The 27827-nt window shown below is 42.3% G+C and overlaps 1 protein-coding gene across 19 annotated transcripts in view; it reads left to right on the forward strand.

Moving 5' to 3' along the window:
• Positions 1-26779, forward strand: part of LOC110492647 (GRAM domain-containing protein 4) — a 43004-nt gene extending 16225 nt beyond the window's left edge. For 6 of the 19 annotated variants that reach the window (XM_090203597.1, XM_090203578.1, XM_090203586.1 and 3 more), the window contains 16 exons: positions 1841-1964; positions 2244-2302; positions 9541-9673; positions 12285-12310; positions 12508-12599; positions 13142-13233; positions 13344-13392; positions 14027-14098; positions 14246-14289; positions 15434-15543; positions 15736-15890; positions 20174-20321; positions 20557-20650; positions 21559-21649; positions 22182-22250; positions 23133-26779. In XM_090203597.1, the coding sequence (XP_090059723.1) occupies positions 1841-1964; positions 2244-2302; positions 9541-9673; positions 12285-12310; positions 12508-12599; positions 13142-13233; positions 13344-13392; positions 14027-14098; positions 14246-14289; positions 15434-15543; positions 15736-15890; positions 20174-20321; positions 20557-20650; positions 21559-21649; positions 22182-22250; positions 23133-23240 (1466 nt within the window). In that variant the 3' untranslated portion in view covers positions 23241-26779. Of the gene's footprint in view, positions 1-1840; positions 1965-2243; positions 2318-2392; positions 2528-9540; positions 9674-12284; positions 12311-12507; positions 12600-13141; positions 13234-13343; positions 13393-14026; positions 14099-14245; positions 14290-15433; positions 15544-15735; positions 15891-17536; positions 17729-20173; positions 20322-20556; positions 20651-21558; positions 21650-22181; positions 22251-23132 lie in introns of those variants that run through there. The other 13 variants (XM_090203595.1, XM_090203570.1, XM_090203576.1 and 10 more) reach the window with 5 other exon arrangements.
• Positions 26780-27827: the final 1048 nt, after the last annotated feature.

Here is a 27827-nt window from a genome sequence, read left to right on the forward strand (position 1 = left end):
AAAATGTATAACAGATTTCACAATGTATTAAGTGTGTGCCCTCAGGCCTCTACTTTACTACCACCTATCTATGACACAAAATCCATATGTACATGTGTTTATAGTGCGTGTGTTTGTATGCATGTGTCTATGTATGTCGCTTCACAGTCCCCGCTGTTACATAAGGTGTATTTGTATCTGTTTTTTAAATACATTTTTTTACTGCTGGCATGAGTTACTTGATGTGGAATAGAGTTCCGTGTAAGTCATGGCTCTATGTAGTACTGTGCTCCCATAGTCTGTTCTGGACTTGGGGACTGTGAAGAGACCTCTGGTGGCACGTCTTGTGGGGTATGCATGGGTGTCTGAGCTGTGTGCCTGTAGCTCAGCGCATTCAACATGTCAACACCTCTCACAAATGGTGATGAAGTCCATCTCTCCTCCACTTTTTTAGCCAGAAGAGATTGACATGCATACTATTAGTGTCCCTTGACCACACGACCAAACAGTAGTGCTGGTGCGTCAAAACTAGAGCCTGTAGGACCTGCCTTGTTGATAGTGCTGTTAAGAAGGTAGAGCAGTGCTTTATTATAGACCGAGTTCTCCCTATCCTAGCTACTGTTGTATCAATATGTTTTGACCATGACAGTTTACCATCCAGGGTTACTCCAAGCAGTTTAGTCTCAACTTGCTCAGTTTCAGTCAATTGAGTTCTATTTTTCTACTTGTAGGCTACCGTCTGTAATTTGCCTCCAATATATTTCATGATGTGTAGCATAACGTGCGCAATGATTTACCAAATCTTGATTTGTTGCATTGTTATAGGGTAAGCAATAGAATAAGCCGCATCAGTATTTGCAAACATAGATATTATCACCTATCTAGGACCTGATCCGTCGTCAGTATTGTGGAATAATTCTAATGTTAAGGTAAGATTTGAATGGGATAAATCTGATCTGAGAGCAGCTTTGCCTTTCCTGCGATCCTCAGTATCGACATGCTTCAATGCGTTTAGCGAACATTCTCCACGGGTGGTGTTTTGGGAAACGTGGGTTACATCTTTGGCCGTTGTAGGAAAGATGCATTGTTAAAATACTCGGAAGATGCATTGTTAAAACACTAGTTTGTCCAGGTTTTCCATCGCTATCCAGAAACCGGGCCCTGGACAGTTGAAATGAACGTAGTTGATGCCTTGTTGCCTGTCTACTTGCCTGTCTACTTCCCTGTCTACCTCCATCTTATTGTGTTAGCCTATCCCATTCAAATAATATCAAGTCATTCTTTCTCTTGTGGATTAAGGAAGGACATTGAGGAAGAGTCTTCTTGAGATCTTTTCTGTATCTGTTATTCTGTGTCATGGGGGAACATCCCTTGTGAGAAATGAAATGTCTATCTTTTATAAGGTCTTAGTTCAATTACAGTGATGAAGTAGGTTGAGGTGTTCTCTGCCAGAACTCTGTGCTACATTCATTTTTAATTACCTAAAACAGTTGCATTAACGAGATAAACTTTTACGGGTCTTAATTCGTCTTCTTTTCACCCCTTCTCTCTGTTCAGTCAAATAAAAGTTCAATGATTTGGGGACTGTTAAGGTAGTTGTGGGCAAAAATATCTGTTCCCATAGAACAGGTGTAGGCAACCCTGGTCCTGGAGTGCAGCAGATTCTTATTTTAGTTCCAACCAGGCACCGCATCTGATTCTACCAGTCATCAGATGTGCTACTTGGACAATGTCAGTGACTGGTTAAAGACTTAACCAGTTTGTCCAGGTGCCTTTGACAGTGACTCTCCAGGAGCAGGGTAACTGTTAGGAATATGTATTGGCTGAGACATTGATGGGCTTTTATTGCTTTATTTTTCAGAGGAAGAGTTGAGGAAACTTCGGGAAGAAACCAACATAGACACTCTGAAACAGGATTTGGAGAAGGAGAGATCGAAGAGGCTGGACTTGGAACATAAACTGAACTTGGATGTTCTCAAAATGGGGTAAGGGGCATGTGCGCACATGCTCCACTGCTGGCGTCCTTGTGTTAGTGTGTCTGTTGTATTTGTCAGTCCTTGTTAAAAATGGAGCCTCTCCCTAGAGTTGGTAGTGGGAATTTCTCAAGAAGCAGAGCCAGGCTACCAATAAGCAATAATTGTTTTTCCCCTATCCTTTTGCTTTCACTTGTCAGACACAATTATGTCTCAATAAGTGAATGTGTTTTTCTGAAGCCATGACTAATGCTCTACCTACCAGCAATGCTTTTTCTCTCCTGTTCCTAGACCGGAAGATTCCCCATCACGGCGACCCAGAGAAACGCCTCCAACTGCCAACGGTACAGGTAAGCCAGAAACAGGTATTCCACAATAGACAACTGAAGATACGCACAGACACGCTAATTCACAAATTTTTTGAATACCTTTCATTGCAGACTTGACGCTCCCCAGACTGCGCATCCCAGGATTTCAGCTCCATAACATGCCATCTCTCACCATTCAAATGACCTGTCTCGTAATGGTTCAGAATGGAAATTTGCCATTGGAGATGGTCTCAACATCTCTGTGTGGTAGTTAGAGGCGAAACTATGTGCTTTTCTAAGCCCCTCTGGTTTTTGATGGGTAGAGAGCTATCTATCTTTCCCGTGTTTGTGTGTGTGTCTGTGCGTGCGTGCATGCACACGCTTGTATGTATGCAACGCCTAGCATGAGTATCAGGAAGTGTGTGTGTGTGTGGCGACAGGAATTGCATCCCTCTCCCTCTCTGTAGGGACTGTTACACATTCATTGGTGGATGAATGCAGCTGTGGGACATTGCCTCTTATGGTGGAACATTGCCTTTCTACTCCCCTGTGACCGTGCTCAAGTCTTGATTTTGTCTCGCACCGCGTTTCTTCATTAAATTCTGTCAGCCTTGTTTTCAGATGAGGGTTTCTTTGTACTGCGAGACACAATATGTGACCGACCGGCTCGATTCGGTCCTATGTAGCAAAATTTGAAATTGTGTTTTTTTTTTATTAGATAAAAGTACACTCGGAGCTAGAAAATTGTATATCATACACTACAGTTGAGGAACAATGGGAAAGTAGATAAACTTGAATGCCCTTGAATGTTTTGGTGCACCTAATGGAGAGCTCTTCTTTGTCTACACCCATTCAGCATTGTTCACACCCTCTTAATTAAGCCTTAGCACCACCGATCTCTTTAAGGATTCACATGTGAGGCCATGTGCTAAACAGAGTAAGAGTGTAGTAAATAAATATTTCAAGACTAAAAGTGTTGATAGTAGGAGCCAAAATACACTATCTAGTTAAAAATATGATTGTAATCACCCCTGGCTAACTTGATGGGTCATGTAATTATCTGACTAATTGGAGTCTTGTTTAGACATGTAGTTAGCTTGCAACCAATTAACCTAATGGTGCTTTCAAGACGACTGGGAACTTGGAAAAATACGAGGTCAAATCATGACCTCAGTGATCTTCAGGTAGGAAAGTTAGGGCTCTAGAAAGAGGCCAAAGTTCCCGAGTTCTGCTGAAGGCAGAAGTCAGAGCTCTGAGTTCCCAGTTTTGAATGTGGCAATAATCCCAACCCATATACTACTAACAATACAAACTGATTGTCATAGCTAGCCACCATGCATGAATCTGCAGGTAGCTAAAGCTAATCACCTAGGTTCAATGTTAGCTAGCTAGCTAACATTAGGCTATAACTAGCTATGCAAATGGCTTCCTGAGATACACAGATCATACACGTAACGTTAGCTAGCAAGCCAGCCAGCTAACATTAGCTAGCTATCTAGCTAACAGTACACTTTAACTTGCAATGAAAACAACTTTAGAAATGTGTAATATCTGAAAATGTAGCTAGCTAGACCCTCTTACATGGATAAACGCTTCTCGCTGTCTGTCACAGATGCCATGGTTGCCCTTAGTTTGAAGATGTAATCCGCAGACAGGTGTTTTATACAACTTCTCTTTTCTAAGCCCGCCACATATTTGCAATCAAACGGCAGAATTTGCTCCACCTCCTTAGCTATCATACTCTTCTTCCCCTGGGCATTCCACTGATTTCAAAAGTGGAAACTTATTTCGTGACAACACTGTTAATCGCCGTTTTAGAAGACTACGTCTGGTTCAATGAAAATGTTTTTGCCTAAATCAGGGATTTCCTCATCGTCTGATTCATTTTCAGAGTCTGAGTCAGCATGGCACGATCGTCCTCAAAGTGGAGAGCATTAACAACACTTTTGCAGTTCTTCATGATATGTCTTTTTAAAAAACTTGGTAGAAAGGTTTACCTACACATACTGAGCAGGTCATGTTATAGACAGAAGCATGCTACACATGTCAGACCAATCGCAACTAATTTCTCGGCATGTCCAGCCCATCCATTGTCTCAGCCAATCATGGCTAGCGGGAAGGTTCCTGTGTTTTTCCGTAATTTAACAAAGGTATTCCTATTTACAGATGGCATTATGTTTGTTATTATGGCACATGAAAGTTCACATGTCCCAAAAGGCATTTCTGCCAAAAAACACATTTTAATATAAAATAAATGTTTACATTAAAATGCCTCCTGTGAAATAGTGACGTGCAACATACGCCTAGTTTCCTGAAACGAGTCACATATTTGACTAAAACATAATACAGTATTTTCAAACCTTGCTTATGGGTGGGAATACTTTGGAACAGATTTCCAAAATTAAAATCACTTGGATGTTACTTGGAGCTTATTTTCTGGTGTATGTACAGTCTTTTATGTCGAACAACAAATACAAATAAATCAATGCTAATGGGCCAAATAAAATCAAACTCGGACCAAATTCGGCCTGCGGGCTGCCAGTTGGGGAACCTTGCCTTAAAAGGTTTTTAAACAAATCTCTCTTTTAAATGTAAATTGCATGTTATGTAAAGGTCCAGAGGCTTTTTTTTTGTGATTTCACATGTTTCTAAAAAATGTACACAACCTGCAATATACTTCCTCATTGCTCGTTGTGCAGTATGGGGGCTCTGAAAAACATGAACAAAGGCTCCAAAAACACCCAAATACTTTCTTCAGAAGCGACAAAGCTCTCAGTATAGGTGTTTCGAAATTAAATTTTATACTTTATCTGCTATGTCATATTTCATTTTCCCCTACCAGTTGTGCTGCGCGGGCTACACGAAGCAGCACAGCTTATAGGGGAAACCGCTCGAGTTCATCACACGACTCTCCCTTCAGTTTTGCTAGCACAGACTGGGATATGCTAGGGATTCATCCGATAACATTGAGGAGCATACCACCTCAGTCACCGGCTTCGTTAATAAGTGCATCAACGATGACACGTCCGTACGTACATATCCCAACCAGAAGGCATGGATTACAGGCAACATCCTCACTGAGCAAAAGGCTAGAGCTGCCGCTATCAAGGAGCGGGACACTAATCCAGACCCTTACTAGAAATCCCGCTACAACCTCAGAGCCATCAAACAGTCAAAACGTCAATACAGGATCAAATCCTACTATGCCGGCTCTGACACTCGATGGATTTGGTAGGGCTTGCAAACTATCACGGATTACAAAGGGAAACCCAGCCACGAGCTGCACAGTGGAGTGAGCCTACCAGACAAGCTAAATGCCGTCTATGTTCGCTTTGAGGCAAGCAACACTGAACCATGCATGAGAGCACCAGCTGTTTCGGACGACTGTGTGATCTCACTCGCCATAGCTGATTTGAGTAAGAACTTGAAACAGGTTAACTTTCACAACGTCGCGGGGCCAGACGGATTACTAGGATGCGTGCTCAGAGCATGCGCTGACCAGCAAGCAAGTCTGACCTATTCAACCTCTCCCTGACCCACTCCAATTCGCATACCGGCCCAACAGATCCACAAATGACGCGAACTGAATTGCACTCCACACATCCCTCTCCCATCTGGGCAAGAGGCACAGCATTCAAAAACATAGTGCCCTCCAAGCTCATCACTAAGCTCAGAACCCTGGGACTGAACACCTCCCTTTTCAACTGGATCCTGGATTTCCTGACCGGCTCCCCCCAGGTGGTGAGGGTAGGCAACAACACACCCGCCACACTGACCCTCAACACGAGGTCCCTCAGGGGTGCATGCTTAGTCCCTCCCTGTATTCCCTGTTCACCCTTGAATGTGTGGTCACACACGGCTCCAACACCATCATGTTTGCTGATGACACAATGGTGGTTGGCCTGATCACCAACGATGATAAGACAGCCTAAAGGGAGGAGGCCAGTGACCTGGCAGTGTGGCGCAAGGACAACAACCTCTCTCTCAACGTCAGCAAGACAAAGGAGCTGATCGTGGACTACAGGAAACAGAGAGCCGAGCACACCCCCATCCATATCAACAGGGCTGTAGTAAAGTGGGTCAAGATTTTCAAGTTCCTCGGTGTCCACATCGCTAAGGAATTATCATGGTCCACACTCACCAACACAGTCGTGAAGAAGGCACAACAATGCCTCTTCCTGCTCAGGAGCCTGAAAAGATTTGGCATGGGCCCTCAGATCCTCAAAGTTCTACAGCTGCACCATTTGAGAGCATCTTGACTGGCTGCATCACTGCTTGGTATAGCAACTGCTTGGCATCCGACTGCAAAGCGCTATAGAGAGAAGTGTGGCTGGCTGAGTACATCACTGGGGCCGAGCTCCCTGCTATCCAGGACCTCTAAAAAATTGTCAAAGACTCCAGCCACCTGAGTCAGACTGTTTTCTCTGCTACTGCACGTTATTAAGCGGTACCGATACACCGAGTCTGGAACCAACAGGACCCTGAACAGCTTTTACCCCCAAGCCATAAGACTGCTAAATAGTTAGTTTGAGTAGCTATTGGTTAGCCATTGGTTAACTATTTAACTAACTGCATTTACATGTTTTGACTGATCACATACAGTGGGGCAAAAAAGTATTTAGTCAGCCACCAATTGTGCAAGTTCTCCCACTTAAAAAGATAAGAGGCCTGTCATTTTCATCATAGGTACACTTCCACTATGACCGACCAAATTAGAAAAAAAAAATCCAGAAAATCACATTGTAGGATTTTTAAGGAATTTATTTGCAAATTATGGTATTTGGTCAATAACAAAAGTTTTGGTCAATAACAAAAGTTGATCTCAATACTTTGTTATATACCCTTTGTTGGCAATGACAGAGGTCAAACGTTTTCTGTAAGTATTTTGGCCCATTCCTCCATGCAGATCTCCTCTAGAGCAGTGATGTTTTGGGGCTGTTGCTGGGCAACACGGACTTTCAACTCCCTCCAAAGATTTTCTATGGGGTTGAGATCTGGAGACTGGCTAGGCCACTCCAGGACCTTGAAATGCTTCTTACGAAGCCACTCCTTCGTTGCCCGGGCAGTGTGTTTGGGATCATTGTCATGCTGAAAGACCCAGCCACGTTTCATCTTCAATGCCCTTGCTGATGGAAGGAGGTTTTCACTCAAAATCTCACGATACATGGCCCCATTCATTCTTTCCTTTACACGGATCAGTCGTCCTGGTCCCTTTGCAGAAAAAACAGAAACAGCAAAAAACAAAAACAGCCCCAAAGCATGATGTTTCCACCCCCATGCTTCACAGTAGGTATGGTGTTCTTTGGATGCAACTCAGCATTCTTTGTCCTCCAAACACGACGAGTTGAGTTTTTACCAAAACGTTCTATTTTGGTTTCATCTGACCATATGACAATATGACATTCTCCCTATCTTCTTCTGGATCATCCAAATGCTCTCTAGCAAACTTCAGACGGGCCTGGACATGTACTGGCTTAAGCAGTGGGACAGGTCTGGCACTGCAGGATTTGAGTCCCTGGAGGTGTAGTGTGTTACTGATGGTAGGCTTTGTTACTTTGGTCCCAACTCTCTGCAGGTAATTTACTAGGTCCACCCGTGTGGTTCTGGGATTTTTGCTCACTGTTCTTGTGATCATTTTGACCCCACGGGGCGAGATCTTGCGAGGAGCCCCAGATCGAGGGAGATTATCAGTGGTCTTGTATGTCTTCCATTTCCTAATAATTGCTCCCACAGTTGATTTCTTCAAACCAAGCTGCTTACCTATTGCAGATTCAGTCTTCCCAGCCTGGTGCAGGTCTACAATTTTGTTTCTGGTGTCCTTTGACAGCTGTTTGGTCTTGGCCATAGTGGAGTTTGGAGTGTGACTGTTTGAGGTTGTGGACAGGTGTCTTTTATACTGATAACAAGTTCAAACAGGTGCAATTAATACAGGTAACGAGTGGAGGACAGAGGAGCCTCTTGAAGAAGTTGTTACAGGTCTGTGAGAGCCAGAAATCTTGCTTGTTTGTAGGTGACCAAATACTTATTTTTCACCATTATTTGCAAATAAATTCATAAAAAATCCTACAATGTGATTTTCTGGATTTTTTTTCTCTCATTTTGTCTGTCATAGTTGAAGTGTACCTATGATGAAAATTACAGGCCTCATCTTTTTAAGTGGGAGAACCTGCACAATTGGTGGCTGACTAAATACTTTTTTGCGCCACTATGCTGCTGCTACTGTTTTATCATCTACCCTGTTTCCTAAACACTTTATCCTTACCTATATGTACATATCTAATTACCTTGTACCCCTGCACATCGACTCGGTCCTGGTACCCCCTGTATCACAGGAGGTTGGTGGCACCCTAATTGGGGAGAATGAGCTCGTGGTAATTGCTGGAGCGGAATGAGGGGAATGGTAGCAAATACATCAAACGCATAGTGTCCGTATGTTTCATGCCATTCCATTTGCGCCATGCTGGCCATTATTATGAGCTGTTCTCCCCTCAGCAGCCTCCTGTGCCATTTGTCGTTCCTCATCGTGCATCTATTCCTCGTGTTATTTTTCAATCATATCCTGTTTTTTTTCTCTGCATTTTTGGGAAGGGCCCATAAGTGAGCATTTCACTGTTAGTCTCCACCTGTTGTTTACGAAGCAGGTGACAAATACAATTTGATTTGAACCACCCACCATCACATAGTCTTGGAAATCCCAGACTTATGCTGGAACATTGCTAACATTGTGGGATGCAACTAGCATGCTTTGGGAGACTAACCACCACATTGGTCGTCCGCTCAGCCACATTCCAAACTAAGCGAGGATGGAGTACAGATTTGAATGGTACTTGTGAGTTGTCTTGGGGAATAACCCAAGGTGACTATTTTAAGTGGGTGTGATGTCAGGCTGCAATTTATTTTAGTGAGGTGTCTCGGAGCGAGCTGTTAGTTAATTAGTTCCAGAGACGTGCTGTGGAGACTACAGTATGAGGGGAAAGGAGATTAGAGAAACTGCTAAATAAAGACGAGGTGTTTGGATACACTGTAATGAAGAGATAGAGGTGCTAACGTAGGTCTGACACAAAGCATACATAGTGTTGTATTCACATACTTTCATACTGCAACAACCATGCAACATTGAGTTGAATACTGGTCAAATATATACAGTATAAGTCGTGGTCACCAACACTAGTCTTGGAAAGCAACAAGGTGTGCAGGCTTTTGTTCCAACCCAGATATAACCTACCTGATTCAACAAAACAAGGTCTAACAATATCCCATATGTTCCTCTGCCCCTGCAGACAAGCAGAAGGAGACCATGTACTCATGGCTGCAGGCGTGGCTGTACAACCGGTTCGGAGCGTACATCGGGGATTTCCGTTTCCAGCCGGAGGAGAACACAGTGGAGCCAGAGGAGCCGCTAAGCGCTAAGAGGTGAGAACTGCCCACACCTCCGATGTGGAATTACCCTTACCTTCTGCCTAAAGCCCCATAGTGACGGAATCCACAATAATCCATTGTTTACTTCTGCCACAGCCAGGAGCTAGCATAATAGGTATTGTCCAATTCATCAGGGGACTGATGTTAGCGTCACTATGGGCCTTCAGGTAGGGTTGCAAATTTACCAAAGTTGCCAGAATCTTCAGTATTTTTGGTAATTAACAGATTGCAGAACAGATGTTCTATCATAACTTTGGTAAATTATGCTTGAATAAAATAAATGTATTCATATAATATTATTTATTTTTTATTACCTTTATTTAACTAGGCAAGTCAGTTAAGAACAAATTCTTATTTTCAATGACGGCCTAGGAACAGTGGGTTAACTGCCTGTTCAGGGGCAGAATGACAGATTTGTACCTTGTCAGCTCGGGGGTTTGAACTTGCAACCTTCCGGTTCCTAGTCCAACTCTCTAACCACTAGGCTACCATGCCGCCCCATATTATAATTGTTGTCCTTGAGTTTCTAGTAGATAGACCACAAGAGAAAATAGCCTAATTTAATGAAAAGTATCTAATCAACGATGCCATTATTTTCTATTAACTCTGCAACTCTTCCAACTATTGACTTTTCGTCACAACTGCCACCAGTTTGACACCAAAATATTGGCAACAAATACATAGTGACATAATTTATTTTACTAAGTGTGTAAAAAAAATGACATGATGGATATTTCATGCTGAAAAGCCTCATATTTGATGCACACACACACACTACATGTTAATGTTTTTAAATGGATGTAAATTGTGAAGTCTTTTGTCTGAGATATCTTTTTCGTTATGTGTCGGACCCCAGTAAGACTAGCTGTCGCCATTTGGCGTCGGCTAACGGGGATCCTAATAATTGAAATCAAATGTTCACTAAGTTGATGGTTTATATTTAGGATCATGTTTTACAGCTTTGTCATTGTATTTTTTAAAAAAAATCATATTTAAATCTGCAATATTTAACTTTTTGGGTGACCCGACCAAATTCACATAGAAATAGGAGTTATAGATCTTTCATTCTCATTGAAAGAAAATCTAAGAAGCGTTAGATATGTTTTATGTACGCTGTTTAAATGTTACATTTTTGCGTCTTTTACTTTCGGTTTTGTACACCAGCTTCAAACAGCTGAAAATACAATATTTTTGGTTATTGAAAATTAATTTCATAGTGGTTTAGATGATAAAATGACTCTCTACGCTGTGCGTTGCTTGTTTTGTCACAAACTGAAATTAGGCAAACTATTTGAATTTTAGCGAACAGGAAGTGGCTAAGCGATTTCTGCATATTTCACCTTTGAATTATTTAATACTTTAAAGGTTTTAAATGTGATAAGGCCACACAGAGGGTCGGAGATAATTAGACACCTGTGATAATCTGAAATACCCAAAAGGGCCACTACATGTCTTGTGATAGATTGCATAAATTCCTTGAAAGATTCTAGTAGTGTACTGGTAAACGTCAAAAGTTTCCAGTAATATATACCTTCCATTTGTAACCTTAGACACAACTCAAGGAAAGGTTAATTCCACCCATATTTGGATTTTGCCTGAACTATCCCTTTTTAAGATTCTGATTTTAACATTTGCTCTGACGTTGTTCCCCTTGGCTTCTCCCCTATCATTTCGATCAGAGTGGGGGATCAGCCAGCCACTGTAGTCATCAGGTTACCAGCTCAGAAGACCCTGAGTACATGCTGCTTAGAGAAGGGTCATAAAACTGATAGCTTTGTAATGTGCCTAGAGTCTGTCAGCATGCTATTCATCAGCACCCACCGTAAAGTAGCCGTCCCCATGACTTCACCCTGATGTCAAATTGGCCTGTTGTTATAACCCACAGCCAATCCCAGGCCTTTCCGCACAGTAGAGGTTGTAACTATGTTGTTGTGGAAGTGGGAGGATTGTCTGACCCCTGGTGGTAGATTGAGTGCACTGCAGCAGGCTGTTGTCATTCTATGCTAGTTAAAACCGATTTAGGGTCCGTTCTTCCTGCTCCAATCCGATCAGTGACCTTTTACAGTTGCCCTGGACCAGTCCTCTCCTGAATAACGCAGAGTGGAGTCATGGGTACTCTGACTCAAACTATGTTATGAAACGTACAATAGACGGAGGGGAGAGAAAGAGGAGAGGAAGAGAAGAAGAGAACGCTCAGTGTTAACAATGTCCGTATTGTCATGAGTAGTTTGACACAAACTGTGTCCTGTAACTTTATCCAATTACATAAGAGGACGGAGAGTGAGAGAGCAGAAGAGGCAGGGGGAGAGAAGGAAGGAGTGTTCACTGCACCCTGCCAGTTGAAATGAACTTGATGTTAGTTTTTGAGGCTGAAAGGGAGATGAGATAGGAGGCAGACAAGAAGGCTTTGGCAGACAAGTGATTCTTCCAGGCAACACATATGCCAAATAAAATAAAGGTTCAAATAAAAGACTTTCCCATGAAGGATAGCTAAATGCGGCAAAATCAGTTGTCTCTTCCTCCACCAAAAAACTATATAGCACTCTTTGTGCTTTTGCTTGTTCTAATTGAATAAAACTTCCCTTCTCTTGTCCTCTGTCCTCAGATTGACTGAAAACATGAGAAGACTCAGTAAGTGTTGTAAATTTAGTGAACAAGATGTACCGATCACACTCAATGTCAGCCGTATCTTGATGAATATCATATTCTGAGTCGAATACTATTCCAATGACATATCTTTATTGTAGTAAATGATGTATACATGATTGATGCATTTGTGTCTTGATAGTGTTTTTAAAAATGTTTTAATACTTTCTACTTGTCTGTAGAGCGAGGTGCCAAACCTGTCATAAACTTTAAGAGGAACCTTTTTGCCTTATCCAGCTGGCAATCAGTGTATACGTCAGCCTTCGCCTTCATTGTGAGTGTGTACACACACACACACACACACACACACACACACACAAGGCAGTGAGGCCAGAGGTGTCCACCTCTCATGACTATCATTTGGCCGCCTAGTGTTTTGAGTACTCACGCGACGTAGCCTGCTTTGTGAGTCCTCTGAAACAGAATGGCGCACACACACACACTGTTGAGCCTGACAAACCGGTGCGCCTGGCACCTACTACCATACCCCGTTCAAAGGCACCTAAATATTTTCTCTTGCCCATTCACCCTCTGAATGACACGCATACATAAGTCATCTCGATTGTCTTGAGGCTTAAAAATCAAGATTCCAGCGAGAAAGATCAATAGATCTATCGCTCCACCTGTATAGCAACATCTATTTAGGTTTTAGAGAGATATTTGCATGTAAATCTATATCTGCCCCAAAATGGTATACAATATGTGTTGCATAGTACCGAGATGTTTCACACCTCAGTATGAGTATAGACTAGAGGTGGATAGATGGAAATAATAGATTGTGTGTGACCTGTTCTCCCCCTTTTATATTTTACACAGATCTATATGAATGCAGCGTGGCACGGTTGGGCCATCCCCATGTTTATCTTCCTAGCCATTCTAAGGTTGTCCTTGAATTACCTCATTTCCAGGTAGCTAAGCTCATTACAAGGTGCATTGCCTGTTAAAAGTTGTTCCATTTGAACATGTGCAATCTGCTTGTGAGTTGAGTCAAACTTGTCTCTCTCCACTTTCTTCTCAGAGGTTGGAGGATCCAGTGGAGTATTGTGCCTGGGGTCTCTGAACCTGTGGTAAGACTTTAATGATGTCACCTCTTTTGGGATCTAGCTTTACCTAGGAAAGTTCAAAATAAGAATCCCCTTGCACCTTCCACACACCCCTACCCCTTCAGTGCTTGCAGATTTTAGGGCACTGGGCGTGTATGAGGTATTCTGGGTGGGGTTATCCCTGTGCTGGGATAGGCTACCCTGGGGCGGTAGGGTAGCCTAGTGGTTAGAGTGGACTAGTAACCGGAAGGTTGCAAGTTCAAACCCCCGAGCTGACAAGGTACAAATCTGTCGTTCTGCCCCTGAACAGGCAGTTAACCCACTGTTCCTAGGCCGTCATTGAAAATAAGAATTTGTTCTTAACTGACTTGCCTGGTTAAATAAAGGTAAAATAAAAATAAATAAATGTGGGTTTTATATGGTGTGTATTCTCTTTTCTCTCCACTGGCTATCTGGTAAACAGGCTACACTCTAGGCAGTCTCTTCTGCTGATGTAGTGGTACTCTCTCTATTCTACTCTTTTCCTTTCGGCATGGTTAATACCTGCCTGGCGCCCAAACAAAATCTTTATCTTTACCCCTCTCAAATAAATACCGCTACAACCTTAATGCTGTTTGCTTTCGGGGCAAGAGTTTGGATGTAACTCTTCTTTTCCTAGGAACCACCAAAAGAGGATCTGACTGTTTCAGAGAAGTTCCAGTTAGTTCTTGATGTAGCTCAAAAAGCACAGGTGAGCTGTAACAATTGTTTCACCTTCTTGAGTTAGAAATGGTTAGAGATGCTTGATGACATCTATTCATAGTTATGGAGCTGCGTTGTGAGGTGTTTAAATTGTTTAAATTGCCATTTTCACAACAAAAATGTGTGTTCTTAACAGAATCTTTTTGGAAAGATGGCAGATGTCTTGGAGAAAATAAAGAAGTGAGTGTGTGTTTGTTACCGGTATGTTTAAGTTTGTTAACCAACGTGTGTTTTACACTTCATGTGTATATATACAGTTGAAGTCGGAAGTTTACATACACCTGAGCCAAATGCATTTAAACTCAGTTTTCCACCATTCTTGACATTTAATCTTCGTAAATGTTCCCTATCTTAGGTCAGTTAGGATGAAGTTTACATACACTCAATTAGTATTTGGTAGCATTGCCTTTAAATTGTTTAACTTGGGTCAAACTTTTCAGGTAGCCTTCCACAAGCTTCCCACAATAAGTTGGGGGAATTTTGGCCCATTCATCCTGACAGAGCTGGTGTAACTGAGTAAGGTTTTTAGGATTGAGGTCAGGGCTTTGTTATGGCCACTCCAGCCATTTTGCCACAACTTTGGAAGTATGCTTGGGGTCATTGTCCATTTGGAAGACCCATTTGCGACCAAGCTTTAACTTCCTGACTGATGTCTTGAGATGTTGCTTCAATATATCCACATAATTTTCTTACCTCATGGTGCCATCTATTTTGTGAAGTTCACCAGTCCCTCCTGCAGCATAGCACCCCCATAACATGATGCTGCCACTCCCGTGCTTCACGGTTGGGATGGTGTCCTTCGGCTTGCGAGCCTCTCCCTATTTCCTCCAAACATAACAATTGTCATCATGGCCAAACAGTTATATTTTTGTTTCAACAGACTATAGGACATTTATCAAAAAAGTACAATCTTTGTCCCCATGTGCAGTTGTACACCGTAGTCTGGCTTTTTTATGGCAGTTTTGGAGCAGTGGCTTCTTCCTTGCTGAGCGGCCTTTCAGGTTATGTCGATATAGGACTCGTTTTACTGTGGATATAGATACTTTTGTACCTGTTTCCTCCAGCATCTTCACAAGGTACTTTGCTGTTGTTCTGGAAATGTAATACAGTGAAATAATCTGTCTGTAAACAATTAATGGAAAAATTACTTGTGTCATGCACAAAGTAGATGTCCAAAACTACAGTTTGTTAACAATACATTTGTGGAGTGGTTGAAAAACGAGTTTTAATGACTCCAACCTAAGTGTATGTAAACTTCGAGTTCAACAGTGTATATATAAATATAATAAATAAATAAATCTGTGTGCGTGCACGTGTATTTCAGCCTGTTCATGTGGGTGCATCCTGAGATTACTCGGAAGCTTTACGTTGGTCTATGGGTGGCCTTGATCTGCTCCTGTCTCATCCCCTACAAACTTATGGGCTTTATGATCGGTAAGTACAATATGTAAATTGTACCCTGGACTGACCTAAGATCAGCATAGGGGGTCACTCCCTGCTACACATACTCGGTGAGAGCCCCAAGCATTGAGATGAGAAAAAGACTGAGATATACCAGACGAAGAAAGAGACACGGAGAGATCCTCTTGTTCTTCTCTCATGCCTTTCTGCATGTCTCCTCTCCAGGGCTGTATGCAGGGATCAAGTTCTTCCTAATCGACTTCATGTTTAGGAGCTGTCCCAAACTAAGGGACAAGTATGACACGCCGCACATCATTTGGACCAGCCTGCCCACTGACCCCCAGCTGAAGGAGCGCGGGGGCGCGACGTTGTCCAGACGGGTACGTCTCAAACTCTACATATACTATTGTATATAATGCGTTTGTGTGTCTGTATATGTGCAGGTCTTTTGTGCCTACAGTGCATTCGGGGAAAGTTTTCTTTATGTTAAAGCCTTATTCTAAAATGTACCAAATAGTTTTTTCCCCTCATCAATCTATACACAATACCCCATAATGACAAAGTAGAAACAGGTTTTTAGAAAATGGAAATATGACAGGTACATAAGTATTAAGACCCTTTACTTAGTACTTTGTTGAAGCACCTTTGGCAGTGATTACAGCCTCGAGTCTTCTTGGGTATGACGCTACAAGCTTGGCACAGCTATATTTGAGGAGCTTCTCCTATTCTTCTCTGCAGATCCTCTCAAGCTCTGCCAGGTTGGATGGTGGATTGTCCACTCAAGGACATTCAGTGACTTGTCCCGAAGCCACTCCTGCTTTGTCTTGGCTGTGTTCCTGAGCTCTCTGGAGCAGGTTTTCATCATGGATCTCTCTGTACTTTGCTCCGTTCATCTTTCCCTCGATGCTTACTAGTCTCTCAGCCCTTGCCGCTGAAAAACATCCCCACAGCATGATGATGCTGCCACCACCATGCTTCACATTAGGGATGGTGTCAGGTTTTCTCCAGACGTGACGATTGGCATTCAGGCCAAAGAGTTCAATCTTGGTTTCATCAGACCAGATAATCTTGTTTCTCATGATCTGAGAGTCTTTAGGTGCCTTTTGGTAAACTCCAAGCAGGCTGTCATGTGCCATTTACTGAGGAGTGGCTTCTGTCTGGCCACTCTACCATAAAGGCCTAATTTGGTGGAGTGCTGCAGAGATCGTTGTCCTTCTGGAATATTCTTCCATCTCCACAGACAAACTTTGGAGCTCTATCAGAGTCACCATCGGGTTCTTGGCCACCTCCCTGACCAAGGCCCTTCTCCCCCTATTGCTCAGTTTGGCCAGGCGGCCAGCTCTAGGAAGAGTCTTGGTGGTCCATTTAAGAATGATGGAGGCCACTGAAATTTGGTTGTACCCTTCCCCAGATCAGTGCCTCGACACAATGCTGTCTCGGAGCTCTACAGACAATTCCTTGGACCTCATGACTTGGTTTTTGCTCTGACATGCACTGTCAACTGTGGGACCTTTATATAGACAGGTGTGTGTGCTTTTCCAAATCATGTCCAATCAATTAAATTTACCACAGTTGGACTTCTACAATCAAGTTGTAGAAACATCTCAAGGATGATCAATGGAAACAGGATGCACCTGATCTCTTTTCTGAGTCTCTTAGCAAAGGATCTGAATACTTATTTTACATAAGGTATTTCAGTTTTTTATTTTTAATAAATTAGAAAACATTTCTAAAAACACTTAAAAAAAAAAGCTTTGTCACTACAGGGTAGATTGATGAGGAAAAACATTAATTGAATCAATTTGAGAATAAAGCTGTAACGTAAACAAATGTGGAAAAGGTCAAGGGGTCTGAATACTTTCCAAGGGCACTGAAGGTACGTGTACACACACACATGAAATATTGATGTGTGTCATTGTCACAGTTCATCCCTAATTAATGTTGGTGGTCACAGCAGCTGGGAACTGTGGGAATCCTTAAGTTTGTGTCTGATCACCTGAGTTCTCTGTTGTTTTTCCTCTCTCAGCTCTCTGGGTGTGAAAAGGTAGGGATCCCTAGGGTGCACTTTGGTTGGCGAGTGTCTGTGTTTGCGCCACCATCGTGTGTATGTGTCATTTAGAGATAAGCTGCATTCCAAATCGACCCCTTGCCCCTTTGGATATCAGCAGTAGAGCAATGCTAACCGTGTCTATGTGAAGGATCAAAATGTGTCCTTGTCTTTTTAACATGTGCATCTACCACAGTGCTGTTGAAAGTGTTATTGTCCATGTGGCACCAAAGTAGAGATTACCGTAATGGTGTATTGAATGTTAATTTTGTATCCATTCTCATAGACACGATCAGAAGGAACCATATATTCAAAGTAGTGCTGGGTGTGTTGAGGAAGTAACTAGAAGCTAGAAACTGCTCATTGGTTCTTTTTGAAAGATAGTGGTTTGTTAATAGTATTTGTAATATCATACCGGTAACTACTCTTCCACAAAATCCCGTACAATTATTCAAGGTTGTTTTATAATGTCCTAATAGTTAGCAATACTTATCAGTGTGTTCGGGCCAGTTTGTGTTTTCTAGAAAAAAATCCTGCCAATGGTCAGCAAAAACAAATTAAAGTGAAATCAAATTGTATTTGTCACATGTGCTGAACACAACTGGTATAGACTTTACTGTGAAATGCTTGATTATGAGCCCTTCCCAACGATGCAGAGTTGAAAAATAAAATGGTAACTAGGAATAAAATAAATAAGAATGGAGCCATATACAGGGAGTACCAGATCAATGTGCAGAGGTATGAGGTATCATGAAGGCAGGGTAAAGTGACAAGGCATCAGGATAGTTGTGAATATGTGAGGGTTTTGTATTGTACTGTTAATGGTGTGTGTGTGTGTGTGTGTGTGTGTGTGTGTGTGTGTGTGTGTGTGTGTGTATAGTCTAGTGAGTGTGCGTAGGGTCCGTGCAAGATGGAGTCAGTGCAGATAGTTTGGGTACCATTAATTGACTATTTAGCGGTTTTATAGCTTGGGGGTAGAAGCTGTCTCGGCGCCTGTTTGTCCTGGAGCCGATGCTCTGGTACTGTTTGCCAGGAAGTAGCAGAGTGAACAGACTATGGCTTCGGTGGCTGGAGTCTTTGGCAATTTTTCGGGCCTTCCTCTGACACAGCCTGATACTGTTTAGAGGTCCTGGATTGCAGGGAGCTCGGCCCCACCACCCTCTGTAGCGCTATGCTAAAGAGGGTGGTGTTTCTGCGGTCAAGGACGGTGCATTTGGTATACCAAGCGGGGAAGCAGCCAGTCAAGATGCTCTCGATGGTGCAGCTGTATAACTTTTTGAGGAGCCTAGGGCCCATGCCAAATCTTTCTAGCCTCCTGAGGGGGGAAAAGGCCCTGCTGTGCACTCTTCACAACTGTGCAGGTGTGTGTGGACCATGTCCTTAGTGATGTGGACGACAAGGAACTTGAAGCTCTCGACCCGCTCCACAACAGCCCAATCGATGTGGATGGTGGCCTGCTCTCCCTTCTTTCTCCTATAGTCCACAATCAGCTCCTTGGTTTTACTGCTGTTGAGGGAGAAGGTGTTGTGCTGGCACCACAGGTCTCTGACCTCCTCCCTGTAGGTTGACTCATCACCTACCACAATCGTGTCGTTAGCAAACTTGATGATGGTGTTGTAGTCATGTGTGGCCACGCAGTCATAGGTGAACAGGGAGTACAGGAGGGGACTAAGTACACACCCCTGAGGGGCCTCCGTGTTGAGGGCCTGCGTGGCGGAGGTGTTGTTGCCTACCTTACCACCTGTGGCTGGTCCGTTAGGATGCCCAGTATCCAGTTGCAGAGGGAGGGGTTCAGTCCCAGGGTCCCTGGCTTGGTGATGAGCTTGGAGGGGACTATGGTGTTGAAAGCTGAGCTGTAGTCTATGAACAGCATTGTCGCGTAGTTATTTCCCCTTTTGTCCAGGTGGTAGATGGCAGTGTGAAGTGCAATTGAGATTGCATCTTCTGTGGATCTGTTGGGGAAGTAGGCAAATTGGAGTGGGTCTGGGATGATGGTGTTGATGTGTGTCTTGACCAGCTTTTCAAAGCACTTTATAATTACACGTGTGAGTGCTACAGGGCGATAGTCATTTACGCAGGGTACTTTGGAGCTCTTGGGAAACATGGACAATAGTGGTCAGCTTGAAACATGTTGGGGTAACAGACTGGGACAAGGAGAGATTGAAAATGTCTGTGAAGACACTTGCCAGTTGGTCTGCGCATGCTTTGAGAAAACCTGTCCAGTCATTTTTCATGTTTCATTCTTTAGAATGAAAGGTTGTTATATACAGTACAGGGCATGAGTCCATTGCGTCATGCTTTGCATGAGACACTCCATAAACCTATCGTTCACATCCCCATAAGCATTGTATCCAATGCTCTCCACTAGTACCCCGGCCAATATGCACTGCTAACCATAAAACTGTGTACACTTTGAGTCACCTGCAGTGAAGTTGACTGAGTGATGCTGATGACCAAGTCAAGCCACTGGTTTGAGAGAGCCTGCTATAATACACACACACTGCTTAGGTCTAGCCAATTCCCTTCCCACACTCTGTTCCTAGTCTAAAATGCTGACCTCTCTCCATCCTTCCTTCTATCCTACCATTCTTATCCCCGCTCTCTCTTTCTCTTTAGATCCATCCGACGGTAGCTCACGGCAGTCTAGGAACAGCCTTACCATGTGGTATCAGTCTAGAGGAACAGACTGGCAGAGCCTACAATACTAAGAAGGGGGCTTTCCACGAGGTCTTCAATCTTTCTGGGGATGAGCGCCCCCTGGCAGGTTGGTAGAGCACTACATGATCATTCTCAGGAGCGACAGCTGACTATTTGTGCCTGGATCACCAGCTCACTCTTTTCCATGTTGACCTATTTCCATAGTTGTTGTTGATGAATTTAGTGTTTATCGATTGTGTTATGTTGGTGCAGTGCAAGCAGTGAAACCATGAGTATTGACTGTTTGTTGGCAGTGTGTCAGACCTGATATATATGTGTGTGTCGACTGGTTTCGTTGGCAGTGTGTGAGAATGGCTGGCGATGCTGCTTGATCAACAGGGACAGGAAGAGTCCCACAGACTACATCCGTAATGGTGTGCTCTTTGTCACTGAAAAGTAAGCCATATACTGCTAATACCTAGCTGTCACATGTAGATATGTACACTGAGAATGCCAAACATTAGGAACACCATTCCCCGTTCAAAGGCTCTTCAAATCTTATCTTGCCCATTCACCCTCTGAATGACGCACATACACAATCAATGTCTCACTTGTCTCAAGGCATAAAAATACTTTTTTTTTTAATTGTATTTATTTTTTATTTAACTGGGCAAGTCAGTTAAGAACATATTTACAGTTAAGAACAAATGTATTTACAATAACGGCCTAACAATGAAATAAAAAATATATAGGACAAGAGACACCACATAAAGAGAGACCTGAGACAACAGCATAGCATGGCAGAATAGCTTCTTTAAAAACCCCTAGAGTTGATGTCCGGGCCCCCGTGGAAATCAAATTAGCATAATACAAAAATCCCCATCAACATCCTTCAGTTTAAGCTGGAGATATGTTTCTACGCCTCGGAATGCTCTCAATCCACCGCGTCCGCCGATGTCGCGCGTTCGCATCGGAGGCGAAAGGTGACAGAGAGCTAGAGCGGTGTTTGTCAAATCGTGAGACATCCCGAAAATCGGTCTCCTCACACAATCGTCTGTAGCGTCTGAACGGGCTTGGCCTACAAACTATTATGAGCCCTCGGATGGTAACCCGAGACTCAAACAAACATGATGGTGTTCGACAACCCCCACTCCCACTTAACAAGGGACATCAATAAAGGGATAATGGCTTTCACCTGGATTCACCTGGTCAGTCGGTCATGGGAAGAACAGGTGTCCTTTTAATGTTTTGTATGCTCAGTCTCTGCATGTGCTCTTGCAGCACCCTTTTTGTGTGTTTTGTATTGGCCTGTGTTCAGGTGTAATGTGTCCTTCTCTGTGCTTACAAAGTGTTTCCCTCCCCAGTTACCTTTGCTTTGAAAGCTCAAGCTGCAGGTCAAATTCCTCTAAAAAGAATAAAGTCATCAAACTGATTGACATCACTGATATTCAGAAGGTGGGTTTCTCTATTTTCACTTCACCTTCTGTCCAATGTCTAAATTCATTGGTTTAACAAAAATTTGAGTTGGGCAGTATCCATATTTTCTGTACCATGCCGAGGTATACAGTATTACCGAATGTGCACACAAGGGGTGCTATTTCCAAATGATAAAGGGAACTTTGCGGTAGTTTAGGAATCACAAAGACAGACGCGACTGCACAGGGATCTTAGTCAACTTTGTTTACTAGTGTTTAAATAAAATGTAAAAAATTATCAAGAAGGATCTTGATCCAGGAGGATGCATAGCTGGAGGCCTATTGCTGGATATAATTTATTTGACACATCTTAGATTTCTTATAGTTATAAGCAGTGGCATAACACGCACACCCAAACTCCTAAAAATAAACATAATTTTTTTACAGTATTGAAAATCATACAATCAGTATTTCGGTATAAATGGTATATCGCCCAAGCCTACTAAAAATCGACTTCTGCAGTAGAATGTTAAGGTTGTCTGAGCTTATCTGGTGTTTTGTTTGTTCCACAGTACAAAGTCTTGTCTGTATTACCTGGATCTGGAATGGGAATTTCCATAGCAACACCGTCCACCCAGAAGGTAGGAACACTTATGGACAGTCCATTTTACACCATGTATCTTTTCTCTCTATTTAGGTCTGATTTGTTTTGTCAAATATCCTGTTAAATATATAAAACTACAAGATGGAATAACAAGTGCATTACATTAGAACATCACAGCCATCCTGAACTACTGTAGCTGTTAAAGTAAATAAATCAACAAAATTCCACACCTGGGTGAAGTCGTTTATCATCAGGGTTCTAAAGTGCCCTAGTTGCACCAGGGAATCCAAATGTAATTCATTTTGTAAGTGGTTCCAAAAATGTGGAGTGTTAAAACTAAAAGGGGACTTACCTAGTCCAGTGGAGACCCAAGGAACCTTGAGTGAACGGATTTGGTATCTCATGTTTTTACACTTTACTTTTTATATATACTTTAACAACAAAGTGAGGTACGTTGGAAGCTTGTATAGTAGAGCTTTGTAAACAAAAAAGGAAGTAATTAAGTGATCTACGGGACTGTAATGAGGACCAGCCAACTTTTCCATACAGGATGCAGTGGTGAGTATTAAACTGTCACCTGTGATCGAGCGAAAGGCACTATGGTAGAGTGGTGACTGCTGGTAAATGGTATCACCATAGACAAGATCTGGTAGGAAAGTTGACTGTACAATCTGCTTTCTGCTATTTAGGGACTTTAAATCTTAGCTTTTTAACTAGCTCATCGGTATGGTTTTTAAACATAAAATCTTTGTCAATTCAAAAGAGCAGATATTTATAGGCAGGAACCCAATCATTGAGCTTCATAAGTTTTGACAGGTTTATCAACGCCTAAAATAATCTTCCAAATAATATCCCCTCCTATTATCACTGTCTTTCTATCCCCCTCACGCTCCCCTTTTATTTACCCGTTCTCCCTCAGCCGTTGGTGTTTGGTGCCATGATCCACAGGGATGAGGCCTTTGAAGCCATCTTCACACAATACACAAAGAAAGTGACCATGACCACAGCCACCAACCCTGAGACCTAACATACCAAAATGGCTGCCTTCACCAGGGATGTCCTATACTGACACAGCGAGTTCTCTATGTAGTACACTGCTACTGGCCAATTAGTATATCTGCAAGTATGTTAAGCTAGTGTCCATGCCAAGGTGGTGGATTCCTCCACCAAGCCACATTAGGTTAGTATGTGAGGATGGTATCCACTTGATCTGAGGCCTGGTCCATCACTATAAAGCCCAAGATCTTTGTATCCTCTCGCTGATGACCACAACTTCTCATTAGGTCTAAGGGTCTACAACTGGACCCGCACACCATCGCTGACTCCTACTGGTTCGGTCGAGGCTATTGCATCTGGGGAAGTAGCCTTTTGAGCCAAGAGAGCACACTTGTCTTAATTTGCTGTTGTTCTGTACTCGGGTAATAGCTTTTCAAGTCTCTCTCTTTTGTTGTCAGTTTTTCTTTTGTACACGCGTGCGTAGTGTGCACATGCGTGAGAATGTGTGCTGCTAAAAAGCGTATGTGTGTGTGTGTGGTGGGGGGGGGTGATAATTTTATGGTCAACACTGTTGTGCTGTTTCAGGAGGAGGCTGGATCTCTTTGCCTATCTGAGAGGACTGCCTGGCACTCCCATTTTGTGTATCACACACATTGATGCTATTTGCTTCAATTGTTGCTCTCCTTCAATAGGATGCATTTGGTTTGATATAGATATCATTGGTGGCCTTGCACAGGTCTTAACTCACATTTTGTAAAGTGCACCAGAAACCACGTTTATGAATACCTCGAGCCTTCATGTTTCTCAGTTAATGAAAGTGCTTTAGATATCATTTCTGCAATAGCCTTTAGGTGTAAGTGTTTTATTTAGCCTTTTTTTCTGAGAGAGGAGGGACGGAACTGGAGTCATTTAATGATGAGCAGCCAAAAGCCTGAAGTTATTGTAGTCTATATCTTTCTCGCACACATTTTTGTCTCGGCAAAGAAAAGGTATGGATTTACATGTCCAGGTTAAGGAGTTATGATGCATTCATAAGCACCACATAAACATGACCTAATGTCAACATAGTCTTTCTGAAGCCTCAGAGTACATTTATTATGTAGAACAATATGTGACTTGTAATATGTGACATTCTACATAACTAATTGGTTCAGTAAAAACGATAACTTATGTAGGTTTTGTGGAATGCTTATGAATGTACTGTAAGTACTTTATGGGACAGATTTCATGTAAAGCAATTCCCCAAAAAATCAGGAGCCTTTTCTACACTTCCTTGTTCCACCACTCTCAATGCCTTACCTAATTCTCTCACAGATTTAGGCCAGGATTCAAACCAATGCAGCACTGCACTTTCGACTGACTCTGACGTGTAACTTCAGGTAAATTGCCATTGGATCACGCATCCACATGTTCTTAAAAGTCGAGTGCAGTGCAATGCCGGTTATTTGTGTTAGTTTGAATCCCAGACAAAAATGTTGGCAGTAAAGTTTTCTTTTTGGTTTTGACAGCAAACGGGAATGGGGTTTATATTAAAATGCTAGTAACCTTGTCAAGAGGTTCGGACCTCTTGGTGTAATGGTTAAGGTGTTGGCTTGAAGGTCGCTGGACCCGGCTTTGAGTGCCAGTCGGGGCTACCCCCTGAATTTGCTACATTGGTGTCAGAAGTGGGATGGTGTCTGTGAGGCCATCGGAGAGGCGTGTACACCTGAGGGACTTGGTATAGAGAAAGTATGGGGGGGGGGGGGGCCTCTCCCGAAGGAAGGGGGTAATGTAGCGTCCTTAACCCAACACCTTGCGACCTCGTCAAGATGTTCGTAGCTCTTGACGTAACGGTTAAGGTGTTGGCTACAATATGTTCTAGTTGAGCACATGCTAGGGAGGCTAACTGGACATTTGCTTGATGTCTTTTAGTCTACACCAAGTAATTTAGGCATCTCACTCGCCAAGCCCCTCAAAAAAAGTTAGATCTACTTAAGAAGCACAGAATGTACTGTATGTGTGCCAAAATCTTTACTTTATTTCACTGCTTGTCATTTAGTTATTTCACCCTATATCTGTAATGTTTACAGATGTTCGGTTCTGAACTCCACTGCTTTAAGTCAGTTTGATTCCTTGTAAGACTATGAGGTCATGAAGACTGACCGGGTACGTCTTGTGATGGAGAACTTCTGAATGCTGATAAACCTGAGTGGTCACATCTCAGCCAATCAAAGACTTCCCCTGGGTTTAGCCACACTCTTTGCCCGTGGATGGTGAATTGAAAGGTGTCAATTCGTGGAGTCATGTTGCTTCCAAATCTGTTTGAATCGCCACTCGCTAAACAATGTCAATATATGGCATGGCCGTCAACTTGAAGATGGAAAATCCTCATTGTAGTACCGTGTGTGTCCCAAATTATCAAATGTGTTGTAAAAAAAAAAAAAAAAAAAGCCTTGCTAATCAATCATGCCCTTGTTGATCGATCATCCTTTTCGTTGCTTGCTAATTCCCAGTATGATGGTAATGGCTTCACCAAGTCCTCCGGTAGGTTTTTTTTGTGTAGTTTCTGCCACACTGTTATGCTCACCTAACATGTCATTTCACAATAGTTGAGGAGGATCAACACGGGACTGGATACATTTTCAGAGGAGGATGGATATTGTCTCTATGGTTCTGTGTCAGAGGGGGAGAGATTGTTTCAACCACTGAGGCTTGCCAACTGAAAACTGCAGAAGTAATCATGTGGCCTCTGTGTTAAACAAGTACAGGGCCTTCAGAAAGTATTCATACCCCTTGACTTATTCCACATTTTGTTGTGTTGCAGCCTGAATTAAAAAAATATTTTTTTTAAATGTCTCTCACCCATCTGCACACAATACCATATAAATGACAAAGTGAAAACATGTTTTTTAGAAAATGTTGCAAATGTATTGAAATTAAATGCAGCTTTCCACACCTTGTTTGTGCAACAGTTGGCAAATTTAAAAAGTTGTTTGTTTACCTATCTACCAATAAGTAAGTGCCCTTTGAGAGGCATTTGAAAACCTCCCAGGTCTGATGTCGAATCTTTATATGAAATTCACTGCTCGAATTAGGGACCTTAGGCTTGCCCTAACAAAGGGGTTGAATACTTATTGACCCACATTTCAGTTTTTAATTTTCTTATTAATTTGTAAAAATGTCTAAAACGTTGACATTATGGAGTGTTGTGTGTAGGCCAGTGACAAATAAATCTAAATTTGATCCTTTTTAAATTCAGGCTGTAACACAACAAAATGTGGAAAAAGTCTAGGGGTGTGAACACTTTCTGAAGACCTATTGTATTTATTTGAAATCAAAGTACTTGTTTGCTAATTCATTTTTCATAATACCTTCCCAATCAATATGTAACTGTTTAGGAACGATAGATAACCAGTTACAGTAGGTGTGAATACGTCTTTGTAATCTGCAGTGTCCACTGCCCTCCCAAAAAATTGTACATATGAAATTATGTAATGAACACATTTTAAATCCCTGTAAAGTTTTGAAAGAAAATTGTTTATTGTAAAATGTTATGTACATTTTCACTTAAGTAAACACATTTTAAAGTAATGATTGTTGGCTGTTTTCTTTCAAGCATCTCAGTAACTTTATCACTTATTTCTTTATCCCTCTAATCTGGGATTATCCCTTGTTGAAGGTGGGCATACACTGGAAAGGTTTGGAACGCACTGGGTTAGAAGACCACGGCAAATATGATTTTGTTTCTGGTGTGAAAGGATCCTTTGGAGAGACATTTGCTTGAATGCTCAGAGTGCAAGAGCTTTGCACTAACTTGTGATTGCTCAGTCTGTACACAAGCGTGGTCTAGGTTGAAGTTGCCCCTAGATGCTGATCTTGGGTCAGTTTTGCATGTCTCCCACTAATGGTTAAGGTTAGGATTGGGGAGGGGGAGCTTATGACATAGTGGGTCCTCATTTAAAAGTTTTGTTATGCTTGCAGAATGGTGTGGTACATTAGAATGAATGGAGTGAATCATAGTATTTTACTGTTAGCCATTGTTGCTGTTAATGCTAATGCGACCACCAGAGGGTGTCAATGTCTTCATGAAGCTTCTTCGTGCTTGCTTACGTTTCCAAATAATCCTACAGTCCACATAGGGCAGACGTTTTGATTGCTATACCCTATCCGAAAGAGCATATTCCAAGGTTTTTAATTAATCTAGTTTTGCCAGACAACACAAAATGTTTTACAAATGGTCTCTCTTTCAAAATATAACTTCCTGGAATAACTTCAGCTCCATGCCTTCTGGTGAAAATCAGCAAATACCCATTTGGGGAAACTATCCTTTCTATTATATTCTGTTATATTCCATCATGTTGTAAAGGGCTGGGGAATATAAGCATGTGATGTCTGCTAAATTAACACGTTCATTTCATTGACATTCCATAGCCTATAGCACAGACAAATACATCTTAAAACATGCTATTCTGTTCTTTTTAAATAGTCTTACTTCCCTGTTTTTTTTTATTACCTCTCTAAACAAAATATTTATGGATTTCTTTGTGATTGCGTATATTAACCTCTCGAGTGTACGCTAGCGTCCCACCTCGTCAACAGCCAGTGAAACTGCAGGGCGCCAAATTCAAAATAACAGAAA

Source organism: Oncorhynchus mykiss, chromosome 2 (assembly GCF_057628025.1).
Source record: "Oncorhynchus mykiss isolate SJ-2025 chromosome 2, ASM5762802v1, whole genome shotgun sequence".
NCBI classification, from domain to species: Eukaryota; Metazoa; Chordata; class Actinopteri; order Salmoniformes; family Salmonidae; genus Oncorhynchus; species Oncorhynchus mykiss.